Source organism: Hemitrygon akajei, chromosome 11 (genome assembly GCF_048418815.1).
Source record: "Hemitrygon akajei chromosome 11, sHemAka1.3, whole genome shotgun sequence".
Taxonomy (NCBI): Eukaryota; Metazoa; Chordata; class Chondrichthyes; order Myliobatiformes; family Dasyatidae; genus Hemitrygon; species Hemitrygon akajei.
In genome coordinates, this window is record NC_133134.1 from 27,490,615 (window position 1) to 27,504,135 (window position 13,521).

At 38.6% G+C, this 13,521-nt stretch overlaps 1 protein-coding gene across 1 annotated transcript in view; it reads left to right on the forward strand.

Annotated features, from left to right (window-relative positions):
* Positions 1 to 13,521, forward strand: part of abcc1 (ATP binding cassette subfamily C member 1 (ABCC1 blood group)) — a 126,966-nt gene that overhangs the window by 51,372 nt on the left and 62,073 nt on the right. Inside the window, exons 13-15 of the mRNA XM_073060523.1 lie at positions 8,943 to 9,089; positions 10,008 to 10,095; positions 10,817 to 10,886. Coding sequence (XP_072916624.1) covers positions 8,943 to 9,089; positions 10,008 to 10,095; positions 10,817 to 10,886 — 305 coding nt within the window. The remainder of the gene's footprint in view (positions 1 to 8,942; positions 9,090 to 10,007; positions 10,096 to 10,816; positions 10,887 to 13,521) is intronic.

A 13,521-nucleotide genomic window follows, 5' to 3' on the forward strand; every position in this document is an offset into this window, starting at 1 on the left:
TGTAAAAAAGTACCAATTTCTTGATTACATCAAAAACATTGGTCAGACATATTTGAATTTAATCTATTTATTTTCTGTGGTGTTATATATAATTGATGTAAAAAATTATATTGTACTAATCTAAGTCGAACATTTATTGTATTTATCATACTATCAGAACATAATCTTGACCAGTTTTTTCCATCAATTTTAACATTCAAATCAGATTCCCATTTTTGTTTTGATTTATGAATTCCTGATTTGTCTGTTTTTGAATCAAATTGTACATACAAGATGTAAATTTTTTAATTTTTCCTTTTTGAATTAATATTTCTATTTCACTAGGTTTTGGCATCAACATTGTTTGACCCAGCTTTTCTCGTAAATAAGCCTTTAATTGAAAATAACAGAAAAGGTGTTATTTGATATTTTATATTTATTTTTTAAATGATCAAACAACATCAATATACCTCCTTCAAAACAATCACCTATATATTTAATCCCCTTTTGGAACCAATTATGTAGAAGTTTATTATCCATTGTAAAAGGAATAAACCTATTTTGAATTAAAGTTCTTTTTGCTAATAAAGATTTCTTTAACTCATCGTCCATATTTACCTTATTCCATAAATCAATCAAGTGTCTTAATATAGGAGATTCTTTTTTTTCCCGTATCCATTTGGATTCCCATTTATATATCCATTTATATATAAAATCTTCTGGTATGTTTTCTCCTATCTTATCTAATTCTATTCTAATCCATGCCGGTTTTTCTTCATCAAAAAAAGACGCACTAAATCTAAGTTGATTTGCTTTATAATAATTCTTAAAATTTGGAAGTTGTAACCCTCCTAAATCAAATTTACATGTCAATTTTTCCAATGATATTCTTGACATCTTTCCTTTCCAAAGAAATTTCCTTACATATTTATTCAGTTCTTGAAAAAACTTCTGAGGTAATTGTATTGGTAAAGTTTGGAATAAATATTGCAATCTAGGAAATATATTCATTTTTACAGCATTAACTCTACCTATTAATGTTATTGGTAACATCATCCATTTATCAAGATCCTCTTTTATTTTTTTAAATAATGGCAAATAATTTTGTTTATATAAATTTTTTACATCATTATCAACTCTAATACCAGATTTATGTTAATTATTATTATTTTTTGCTATTGCAAATTGGTCACAAATGGCCTTCAGTAAGTGAGCTCCATAGCAAACACTGGATTGCCAGCATCTGCAGAATCTCTTGTGTTTTTTATCTAGAAACATAGAAGAAAACCTACAGCACAATACAGGCCCTTCGGCCCATAAAGTTGTGTCGAACATGTCCCTACCTTCAAAATTAGTAGGGTTACCCATAGCCTTCTATTTTACTAAGCTCCATGTACCTATCCAAAGGTCTCTTAAAAGACCCTGTCGTATCTGCCTCCACCACCGTTGCTAGCAGCCCATTCCACACACTCACCACTCCCTGCGTTTAAAATAAATAAATAAATAGATAGATTAAAAAAAACAACAACAACTTACCCCTGACATCTCCTCTGTACCTACTCCCAAGCGCCTTAAACCTATGCCCTCTTGTGGCAGCCATTTCAGCACTGGGAAAAAAGCCTCTGACTATCCACACGATCAATGTCTCTCATCATCTTATATATCTCTATCAGGTCACCTCTCATCCTCTGTCATTCCAAGGAGAAAAGGCCGAGTTCACTCAACCTGTTTTCATAAGATAAGGCATGCTCCCCAATCCAGGCAACATCCTTTTAAATCTCCTCTGCACCCTTTCTATGGTTTTCACATCCTTCCTGTAGCGAGGCAACCAGAACTGAGCACAGTATTCCAAGTGGGTCCTATATAGCTGCAACATTTCCTCTTGGCTCCTAAATTCAATTCAGCGATTGATGAAGGCCAATACACCATATGTCTTCTTAACCACAGAGTCAACCTGCGCAGCTGCTTTGAGCGTTCTATGGACTCAGACCCCAAGATCCCTCTGATCCTCCACACTGTTACCATTAATACTATATTCTGCCATCATATTTGGCATACCAAAATGAACCACTTCGCACTTATCTGTGTTGAACTCCATCTGTCACTTCTCAGCCTAGTTTTGCATCCTATCAATGTCCCGCTGGAACCTCTGACAGCCCTCCACACTATCCACAACACCTCCAACCTTTGTGTCATCAGCAAACTTACTAACCCATCCCTCCACTTCCTCATCCAGGTCATTTATAAAAATCACGAAGACTAAGGGTCCCAGAACAGATCCAAGAGGCATCCCACTGGTGACCGACCTCCATGCAGAATATGACCTGTCTACAACCACTCTTTGCCTTCTTTGGGCAAGCCAGTTCTGGATCCACAAAGCAATGTCCCCTTGGATCCCATGCCACCTTACTTTCTCAATAAGCCATGCATGGGGTACCTTATCAAATTCCTTGCTGAAATCCATATACACTACATCTACTGCTCTTCCTTCATCAATGTGTTTAGTCACATTCTCAAAAAAATCAATCATTCTCATAAGGCGCGACCTGCCTTTGACAAAGCCATGCTAACTATTCCTAATCATAATATACCTCTCCAAATACTCATAAATCATGCCTCTCAGGATCTCCTTCATCAACTTACCAACCACTGAATTAAGACTCACTGGTTTATAATTTTCTGAGCTATCTCTACTCCCTTTCTTGAATAAGGGAACAACATCTGAAACCCTCCAATCCTCCGGAACATCTCCCGTCCCCATTGATGATGCAAAGATCATCGCTAGAGGCTTAGCAATCTCCTCTCTCTCCTCCCACAATAGCCTGGGGTACATCTCATCTGGTCCCAGTAACTTATCCAACTTAATGCTTTCCAAAAGCTCCAGCACATCCTCTTTCTTAATATCTACATGCTTAAGCTTTTCAGTCCACTGCAAGTCATCACTACAATCACCAAGATCCTTTTCCATAGTGAATACTGAAGTAAAGTATTCATTAAGTACCCCTGCTATTTCCTCGAGTTCCATACACACTTTCCCACTGTCACACTTGATAAGTCCTATTCTTTCTCATCCTATCCTCTTGCTCTTCACATATTTGTAGAATGCCTTGGGGTGTTCCTTAATCCTGCCTGCCAAGGCCTTCTCATGGCCCCTTCTGGCTCTCTTAATTTCCTTCTTAAGCTCCTTCCTATTAGCCTTATAATCTTCTAGATCTCTAACATTACCTAGCTCTCTGAACCTTTTGTAAGCTTTTCTTCTTGACTGGATTTACTACAGACTTTGTACACCACAGTTCCTGTACCCTATCATAACTTCCCTATCTCATTGGAACATAGCTATGTAGAACTCCACACAAGTATCCCCTGAACATTTGCCACATTTCTTCGGTACCTTTCCCTGAGAACAACTGTTCCCAATTTAAGCTTCCAAGTTCCTGCCTGATAGCTTCATAATTCCCCTTATTCCAATGAAACGCTTTTCTAATTTGTCTGTTCCTATCTCTCTCCAATGCTATTGTAAAGAATTATGATCACCATCTCCAAAATGCTCTCCCACTGGGAGTTCTGACACCCGACCAGGTTCATTTCCCAATATCAATTCAAGTACAGTCTCTCCTCTTGTAGGCTTATCTATATATTGCGTCAAGAAACCTTCCTGAATACACCAAACTCCACCCCATCTAAACCCCTTGCTTTAGGGAGATGCCAATCGATATTTGGGAAGTTAAAATCTCCTACCATGACAACTCTGTTATTATTACACCTTTCCAGGATCTGTTTCCCTATCTGCTCCTTGATATCCATGTTACTATTGGGCGGCCTGTAAAAAAGCACCCATTAGAGTTATTGACCCCTTCCTGTACCTAACCTCCACCCACAGAGACTCCGTAGACAATCCCTCCATGGCGTCCACCTTTTCTACAGCCGTGACACTACCTCTGATCAACATTGCCATGCCCCCTCCTCTTTTGCCTCCCTTTTTATCCTTTCTGAAACATCTAAAACCCGGTATCTGAAGTAACCATTCCTGTCCCTGAGCCATCCAGGTCCCTGTAATGGCCACCACATCATATCTCCAAGTACTGATCCACACTCTAAGCTCATCCGCTTTGCTCACAATACTCCTTCTGTTAAAATAGACGCACCTCAAGCAGTCGGTCTGAGTGCATCCCTTCTCTATCAGCTGCCTATCCTCCCTCACATACTGTCTCCAAGCTTTCTCTATTTGTGAGCCAACTGCCTCTTCCCCAGTCTCTTCAGTTCGGTTCCCCTCCCCCCCCCCTCCCCCAGTGGCCTTAGCAAACCTCCCCTCCAGGATATTGGTTCCCCTAGGATTCAAGTGCAACCCATCCTTTTTGTACAGGTCACACCTGCCCCAAAAGAAGTCCCAATGATCCAGAAATCTGAATCCATGCCCCCTGCTCCAATCCCTCAGTCATGCATTTATCCTCTACCTCATTCTATTCCTATACTCACTGTCATGTGGCACAGGCAGTAATCCCAAGATTACTACCTTGGCAGTCCTGTTTTCTCAACTTCCTTCCTCCCTGTAGTCTGTTTTCAGGACTTGCTCCCTTTTCCTACCTACGTCATTGGTACTAATATATACCACGACCTCTGGCTGTTCTCCCTCCCACCGCAGGATATCGTGGACGCAATCTGAAATATCCCAGACCCTGGGAGGCAAACTATCATCCAAGTTTTTTAACTGTGTCCGCAGAATTGCCTGTCTGACCCCCTAACTATAGAGTCCCCTGTCACTGCTGCTTTTCTCTTCCTTTCCCTACCCTTCTGAGCCCCAGGGCCGTACTCTGTGCCAGAGGCACGGCCACTGCCGCTTCCCCCAGCTAGGATGTACCCCCCCCCCCCCAACAGTACTCAAACAGGAGTACTTATTGTTCAGGGGGACAGCCTCAGGGGTACTCTCTAGTACCTGACTCTTCCCCTTCCCTCTCCTGACGACTCTTCCCCTTCCCTCTCCTGACTGTTACCCACTTGTCTGTCTCCCGTGGCCCCGGTGTGAGCACCTGCCTATAACTTCTCTCTATCACCTCCTTGCTCTCCCTGACCAGACAAAGGTCATTGAGCTGCAACTCCAGTTCCCTAGGAACTGCAGCTTGACGCACCGGGTGCGGATATGGCCTTCCGGGAGGTTGGGAGACTCCAGGACTTCCCACATCTGACACCGAGCACAGAACACCGGCCTCACACACATACTACTTCCTTTCCGCAGTTGACACAGGTAAACCTACCTCGCCTCGTCCTGTTACCGCCTAAGCTCGTTGAGTCAAAGCCCTCTCTGCTACCCTCTCACTCTGCTGCCCGCTGGATATGGCGGTCTTTTAAAACTTTTCCTGCTGTACTGGCTGACGTCACACGCCTGCACAGTCTTGCCTCTCTTTACCCCGAGTAGTAAAATGCCTTCGCTCTGGAAATCCTTAGCCTTTCACTCGCAGCCTTCTTGCTTCGAATCTGGTTAATATCGCGTTGCTCTTTTAGGAAACTGGTTGTTCACATATTAGCTGTTGTATTTCCTGCACTGTATCATGAGCCTTGCATTTAAATCAAAATCATTATTATAAAATGTGCCATGAAAAGTGAGAGACCAAACACAGAAACATTAAAATGCTGAAAACACTTACAGATCAGGCCGAGTGTGTGGACTGAGAAACAGAATCAATGTTCGAGGTCTATGACCCTTCGTCAGGCCTAGCACTGAGCTCTACAGATCCCCACTGCCTGCAGCTGTCCGTTTGCTAAAACTCCAGTTGAAAATGACCTTTTCTGCTATTGAGGCAATTTTGGATTTGCCCTTCCATTTCTCCACATATTCCTTCAGTCTTGATTTTCTGATTGACTTGTGGAACTTCATAAATGCTACCTTAAAATGTACGTAGAACATACTCAATACAAATCCCTTTCCACCCTATATGTTGCCTTTAAAAAGTTCCATCACAAATCATGTATAACTCTGGTACAAGTTGTGGTGACTTGCTGTAAATGGGTTGTACTGTGTGTCTGACCAATAAGATTTTTCCTACTGCCTTCAACTTTTTGCTTAATAATTCTCCACTGCCATCTTCATTTCAACATGCACTAAACCATTATATATCATAAAATATTATGCATCACACTTAATACTAAGAATGAGCAATTTGACCACTTCTACCCATAAGTCCATAGTCTTCTTGTTGGATATTTCCACTTAAAAGAAGTAATTAATGTGCTAAAAAGAATAGTGATAAAATTTCAGGGCAGTGGTGATGCAATGTTACCATCTATAGCAGTCGTTTCTGGTTAAATCATCACAGATCATTTTCCATGTCTTAGATTTACAGATGAGGCATTTACACTAGAATGTCTGATCCATGTCATATTACTAGTTTTTCTAACTGTATACATGAGTACTGCCTTGATTCAATACTCAGTGTATCATGTAAAGGTTCATACACATTATAAATTCTTCGAAACTGTAACTATTGCTGTAAATGATGTGTCCATCAATATTATTTGTAGAAGAAGCTTTGGAATTTGTTTTTCATTGGAAGATTTCTATTTGATTATCATGGCCGTACACTAAGTTGAATTGTCTGATTCCTATAACACTTCATGCTTGATAAATGCATTTACATTTTGCACATTTACAGAATGGAATTTGCAAAACGTTTATAGAAATGTAATTTATACAATAATCAAAATAACCTTCTTCATCCATGGAATTCCTTGCCAAAACACACACACAAGCCCCAATTCCTTCAAGCTTGAAATTGCATTTTATATGCAATGAGTGAGGAGTGCAAGAACATGACAAGGATTTGAACGAAATTGGGTAGTATTTTCATTCAGTTGTTTACTTGAAACTTTAACTCCAACAAGGGAAGCCCTGCATACAAGCTACAGTCACTTTATGCCTACATTAGGTTAAAGAATGTTCACTGGAGTTGCATTACTGCCTGCAATATATTATTCTGGGTAAAGTGTTGTCTTAAGGAAAGAATTTATGACTGGAAAGAATTCTAGAGCTATTTTAAGAGTGTATTTGTGATAGAGAATAGATGGCAGAATAAAGATGAAACTTGGGGAGTTCTCCAATACTTGCTTGTTGCCTTCTGCTTATAAAGAACTGATGCAGTCCAGGCCTGCAAATCACTGTCCTGTGCAGTTTATACAGTAGAGTTGTTTTCACTCGGAATAGATGGACCATGGTTTGAAAAAGAACTTCACTGAAAAACAAATATAGGCTTTTTAGAGAAAAAATTCTGTATTAGTGGATTATTTAGAATTTATACACGTCAGATGGTTTCAACCCTGATGATTGACTTTCTTTCATTGCTAAGTGACTCCCAGACATTTTGGTGTATCTAATTACACAGAAATTAGAAAACTACAGTGTTTTTCAATGGAATTAGGGTATCCATATGTGTTTTTGTATTTGAACTTGTCCTTGCTTGACACATACATCTTGCACGTTCTAGCACTAGAGCTGGCATATTTACAAAATAATTAACTGTATAGTTTCAGAGCGGTCCAATAACTTAAAATTTATCTTCTGTAGCCATTAAGATTTTGTAATGGTTATCATCTTTGAAGCTAGTATTCAAGTCAGAGGATCCACAATTTCAATTAAAATTTATACCTAATTGCTGGATCAATACTGCCACCATTTTTATTACTTTTCCTTTGGCGTAATGTAGCTTCTTGTATTAAATGTAACAGGACTTCATGTAAGATAAGCAAGGTCATGATATTTCCTATTACAATTGCTCGCTTTAGGTATCCCAAATTTGTTGTGCAAGATGCATATCATATTTTTTTTTACTGAGTTAAGTATTGTATGTAATTAGTTTTGCTACAACAAGTGTATGGGACATTGGAAAAAAAGTTGAATTTCCCCATGGGGATGAATAAAGTATCTATCTATCTAAGATATCACTCATCGGGTCTACAATTTTTTTTAACACAGATTGTCAATGCTAATCTACAAATTTAATATTTTTTTTATCAAGCTCATTTATGTCCATTAGCTCATCTTTGAAATATCAATTGGGCTGACCTGTAAAATAATCTCTTGTGTGTTTAACTATATTTATGGAAGTAATTGTTCAACATTTGTTTTAAGCTTTTAATGAGGGCAACGTTTCAGCCACATCTGTTGTTGGGTCATTTAACTCAATAAATCAATTAAAAGATGCAAGGTATATTTAGATATCCTGACCCTAATTTAATTAAGTGGAAAGGGTTCGGTATGCAAAAATATTCAGTCCCTGCTACTGCAAATACTAATTGTTGCGTAAGTGGGACCACAGTGGAATTTTAGATATATCAAAAATGTTCCATACGGTCGTGAAATATTTAATCTTCCAAATACCATGGTTATTGCAGTTGAGAATCTGCCTCTTAAGAGGAATATGGAAGGAATAAGCAGCAAACGGAAACTGTAAAATGCCAGACTATAATTACACAGTTGCTTAAGTCAAAGTACAATACTGTTGTAAAATGGCATTACAGCTCTTGCTGTGAAGTGACAGAAAATAGGTACATGTCTCACACCAAGATCTAATTTATGATAATTGTATACTGCTAAGTGAGATGTGTTCTAACTTTTGAGTATTCTCGTATATTCATTTGCCGTTATCATGACACTATTAGATATCATATTCTTCATCTTCGTGTGCCTTGTGCGTTACACACTTGGGTGATCATGGCTCTTCACATCGAACAATCCCTCGCAGCATCAATGATATCGCACACATTTAGATTTGTTAGTTCTTTCACGGTGTCCATATATTTTCTTCTTTGCCTTCCTCTTCCGCGTTTCCCAGGCATACGGCCTTGTAATGTAAGGCATTCATATTAGATACATTTAATTTTGCCAAAGATTAGGGTTAATGAAGCTCTTTAGTTTTTTGTTATTTTATGTAAGAAATTTACTACGGTTTGTTTCCTCTTCCCATTTTGAATAGGTTGCTTTATCTACATTTGCAGTATATGTGCTTATAGACGAGAAGAATGTGCTGGATGCTCAGAAAGCTTTTGTTTCGTTGGCACTCTTTAACATACTCAGATTCCCACTTAACATGCTACCCATGGTCATTACCAGTTTGGTACAGGTAAGTTAAAACCCTTCTATGCAAACACTTACAAGTAGGGTGTCCATTTTCAGAGCATCTTTCTTAGTATTTAGCCGGCTGGTGGTGTAATGACATCTGTACTGGACTTCGAGGTGAGTGATTCTGAGTTTGAATCTTGCCAGTTCCTTGCACACTTTGCATCTGTGCTGAGTTGAGTTAGCAACTTGGTCACTTGGTCTCATTAAAGAAAAATAGACAAATGCTAAAAAAACAGCAAGGTTACCACCTGATGCACCACAAGGCATGGAGAGAAATAGTTCCCTGGAATTGCATTGTCTTCCTAAGTACTTTGTCATCCTGTCAAATCTGAATTTGAGAATTTTGCCGTAGTCGGAGATATTTATCTGGGGCAAAATTGGATGAGTTGCTGTTATATGGATGGGGAATTTTTTGGTCCAGATACTAGTGGAAGTTTGGATATTGTTCCTTAAATTCAGCTAGAAGCTTTGCATTAAAATGTGTTGAATATGTACTTGAAATGCCATACCCTTTAATCCTGTGGACCAATATCTGGGAAATGTGATTGGTCTGTTTGTTGTCATAAAATTATATGACTCCTTGAGAAAATCCAAGTTCAAACAGCTCACTTCAGATCGTTTTACATCCGAATTACAATCTGGTCATTAGTGCTATTGGATCCAAATTGAACTATTAAATTGAACTAACCAGGCAAATGCATGTTGATGATGCTCATAACTTTTCATTGCTATTTTTCAAGCAAGAGTTTCTCAGCAATTTTTATGAGAGAAAATAAAGCTCCCAACTTCTTAATCTGTTCATTTGTGTTAAAACTAAGTTGTGTTATAGTAAACTGCCGCCTTGTGGGGGTGGAGTGGCTGGCAGAGAGAAAGTTTCAACTTGATACTTGTAGAATCTGGTTAACTACTTTGTTTTCAGGCAACGGTTTCTTTAGATCGCCTGGAAAAATTCCTTTCTCATGATGAACTGGACCTTGATGCTGTGAACAAACATTTCAATTTAAGCTGTAAGTAGAATGATGTTGTATGAATAATAGTTCTCTGCTTAGCATCTTTCAGATTTTATGTAAACTTTCCACTATCCTGGTAAAAATAATAATTTCTGTTTTGAAAGAACACAAATATTTGTTTTGTCAATTTGGGGTTAGTTTTACAATTCCAGCTGCTGAATGATCCAGTTGCATGGATTTGTAGTTGGACAGTGTGGTGCATGGTGCAGGGAGAGATAGTAATTGAAGTGTGTGTGCCTGTGTATGTGCGTGTGTGCGCGCTTCCTGTTGCAGTGCTTTCTGATCTTGGATTTGTGATTTGGGTATAAGTTCAAGAATCTTTGTTCAGAAACTTTGCACAAAATGAAACTTGTAAAAAGACCAGTTCTTGGGGATGAATTTTGCTGTTTATCAAAAGATTTTAAAAAGTGAGAATTTGCTTTTTATGTGGTGTATTTATGTATTTGGCCTCTTATAAGGATCTTCAAACAATTGACAACTTTTGAAATAGTGTTAGCATATTTCATATAAGCTAATGTTTCCCTGCTGCAATAAATTTTGATTCTTAAGTCAATTGGATCTTATGTTTTTTTTTGTCATCAACAGTTCATGAACAAAAGGTCATTTTTTATATCTTAATGTCCTGGCTAAGTTAGACTAATGTAAAAGATGCTAATGCAAAAGTTGAAGAATGCCAATTTGTTTGTGTGAAAGATTAATTATATTTTCTTCTAATTAGCATTGAACAGTATCATTGTGAATAATGGAACTTTCACTTGGTCTAAAGAGGACCCCCCATGTCTTAACAAGTAAGAAACAAAAATACTTGTGTCTTAAAGTACTAATTCCACCTATTTAAGCTAGCATTTTGAGAATGATGTCCAGATCAGCACTTCTCCATTTTGCTTATCTTCAAAATGAATGTTAAAATGTAATTTTTATGCAAAGGATTTTGGAGAGGAAATGAAGTTTGGAGATGACTTTATAGTCTGTAGGGAGAGGAAGGTTAAAGGAAGGTGTTGCAAATGGGTGATTGAGGGACAAACAGTGAAGAAAATGTAATCCTATTTGTCCAATCTCATGCAGCACTCTGGTAAAAGCAAGACTGGCTTTTCATTTCTGTTTAGTCATAGCCACAGTTGCCTTCTGGTTAGTGTCTTGAGTTTTTAAATTATTTTGTAAATCAGTTTGTAATGTTTAAAAACTTGAAGGAGCATAAAAAGTAAGAGCAAAAATAGGCCACTCGTTCCCTCAAGCCTGCTTCACTGTTCAGTATGATTGTGGCTGACCTACCCCAGACCTCAAATCCCTTTTTGTTCAAGATATCCTTCAATTTAACAAATTTATTAACCATCTTTTTAATATTTCTAATGAGCTAGCCTGCACATCTCTAGTGGTTGTGCACTCTCTGTGAGAGGAAATTTGTCATTTTTAAATGACTAGCTCCTGAGCTTAATATGATGTTGCTTTGACGTTTTCCCACCTTTGGATCTTATTCTTAACCCAAAGAATGCAGGCCCACATTGCTGAGCCCTTCCTTTACAGGGCAACTGTTTTGCCTGAGGAATTAACTTGGTGAATGTTTGGATTGCCTCCAATGCTACAATATCCTTATTTGATTAAGCAGATCAATGAAAGAAAGTAAGCACTGTGTGTGGTGTTTCCAGCTGTGGCCTCATCAGCACCTTGTACAATTGTAATAAACTTCCTTATTTCTAAACTCCAACATCAGCTTTTTTAAGTTATTCACATTGTTGGGATGAAGGATTTGCAGGCAAGACCTGTATTTATTACTTATTCTTCAATGCCCTTGAGCTGGTGGTGATGTGCTATCACCTTGAAATGTTGCCTCCTTCCGCTGAACAATAATCTGATTTTAATAATCCACTTTTATTTAGATTGCTTAAATGGACACTGATGTATTCATCTTCTTAGAATAATCTGTACTGTTACGTGACCTTGGAATCAAAGCACAGAATTATGTGCCCTCTTGTCAGATAGTGGCTTGTAGTAAAAATGAAGACAATTCTAAGATTGTGTTGTAAGTGAACAGATCTTGGCACAAATCACTGTGAATTATGTTCTTTCAATTTTAACTTTTTATATTGATTACTGCTTATACGGTGTTAAATCACAATGGGGTCTATGTACAGTAACTATGACTCCAGTTGACAGAGGGAGTTTGGGATTGAAAATCATCCACAGATGTACCATTTTAACACTATTGAAGTTTTACTGAATGTAATGTTCAAAAGCTGTATCCATTCAAATTGTTCAGTGAATATTGAGTTATATTAAAAGCTTCTATCAATTGTTATTGAAATGTTGCCCAGCCTGATCAGTTATAGACACTGACTGTGATTCCTATTTTGTTTGGCAGGTGCAGAACAGAGATTAGTTTTGGTAATTTGTAATGTATGTTCTCAATCATTTAAAATAGATTCACATCACTGACCTTGCCACCTTGTGTGGTTTGTTTCCCAGTTTAATTTTCCTAGCAAAATATATGCTTTGGCTGTGGAGAGGTCTAGACGAGGTTCAAAAGGACGATCTTAGGAATGAAAGGCTTGATGTATGAGCATGGTTGGATCAGGGTCTGAATCAGTGAAGTTTAGAAGGATGAATGAGGATTTCATTGAATCTTACTGAGAGTCCTGGATAAAGTGGACATATGGAGGAAGGGTCTCGGCCTGATGCATTGACTGTACTCCTTTCCATACATGCTGCCTGGCTTGCTGAGTTCCTCTAGCATTTTGTGTGTTTTGATATGGAGGATGTTTCCATGAATTGGAGAATCTAGATTTGAGTTTGGGCAGATGGGCCTTGTCAGCTGTTGTTGGCAGCTCATCTAGGCGAAGGAAGACTGAACTCAAATCTCTGCTACCTTGAGGCAATACCCACTCACGGGGAAGGCTTCAGGAGTAAACTCCAAGGAAATATTTTGAGCTGGAGTCTCTAGGGCAGTTCTGTGTTGAATTCAACATTGACTTGCAACTTGCGTGACAACTCTGGTGTCAAATTGTATCAGTCTCTACCATTCCTTTGGATTCATCAGCTGCATGGAGAAGGGGAGCCTGCTTCATAGGCAACAGCTTGCCCTCCATGTTGTACTGCCCTGGTTTGTGTGTCACGTAGCCAGCTGTGGCACAATATCGATGGTCAACCCTGGCCAGTGGATCTGAAGGCACAGCCTCAGAATAGAGGGACGCCTCTTAAAAGAGAGATGAGGAGGAATTTCTTCAGCCAGAGGCTGGTAATTCTATGGAATTTTTTAGCAGTAGAGAGCTTTGGAGACCATTGGTTTTATTTAAGGCAGAGATTGATGAGTTGCTGGTAAGGGGGTTGAGAGTTACAGGAAGAAGGCTGGGGCTGAGGGGGGAAAAAATCCATGATTGAATGATGGATCAAAGCTAAAGGCCGAATAGCCTATACTTGCTCATATAT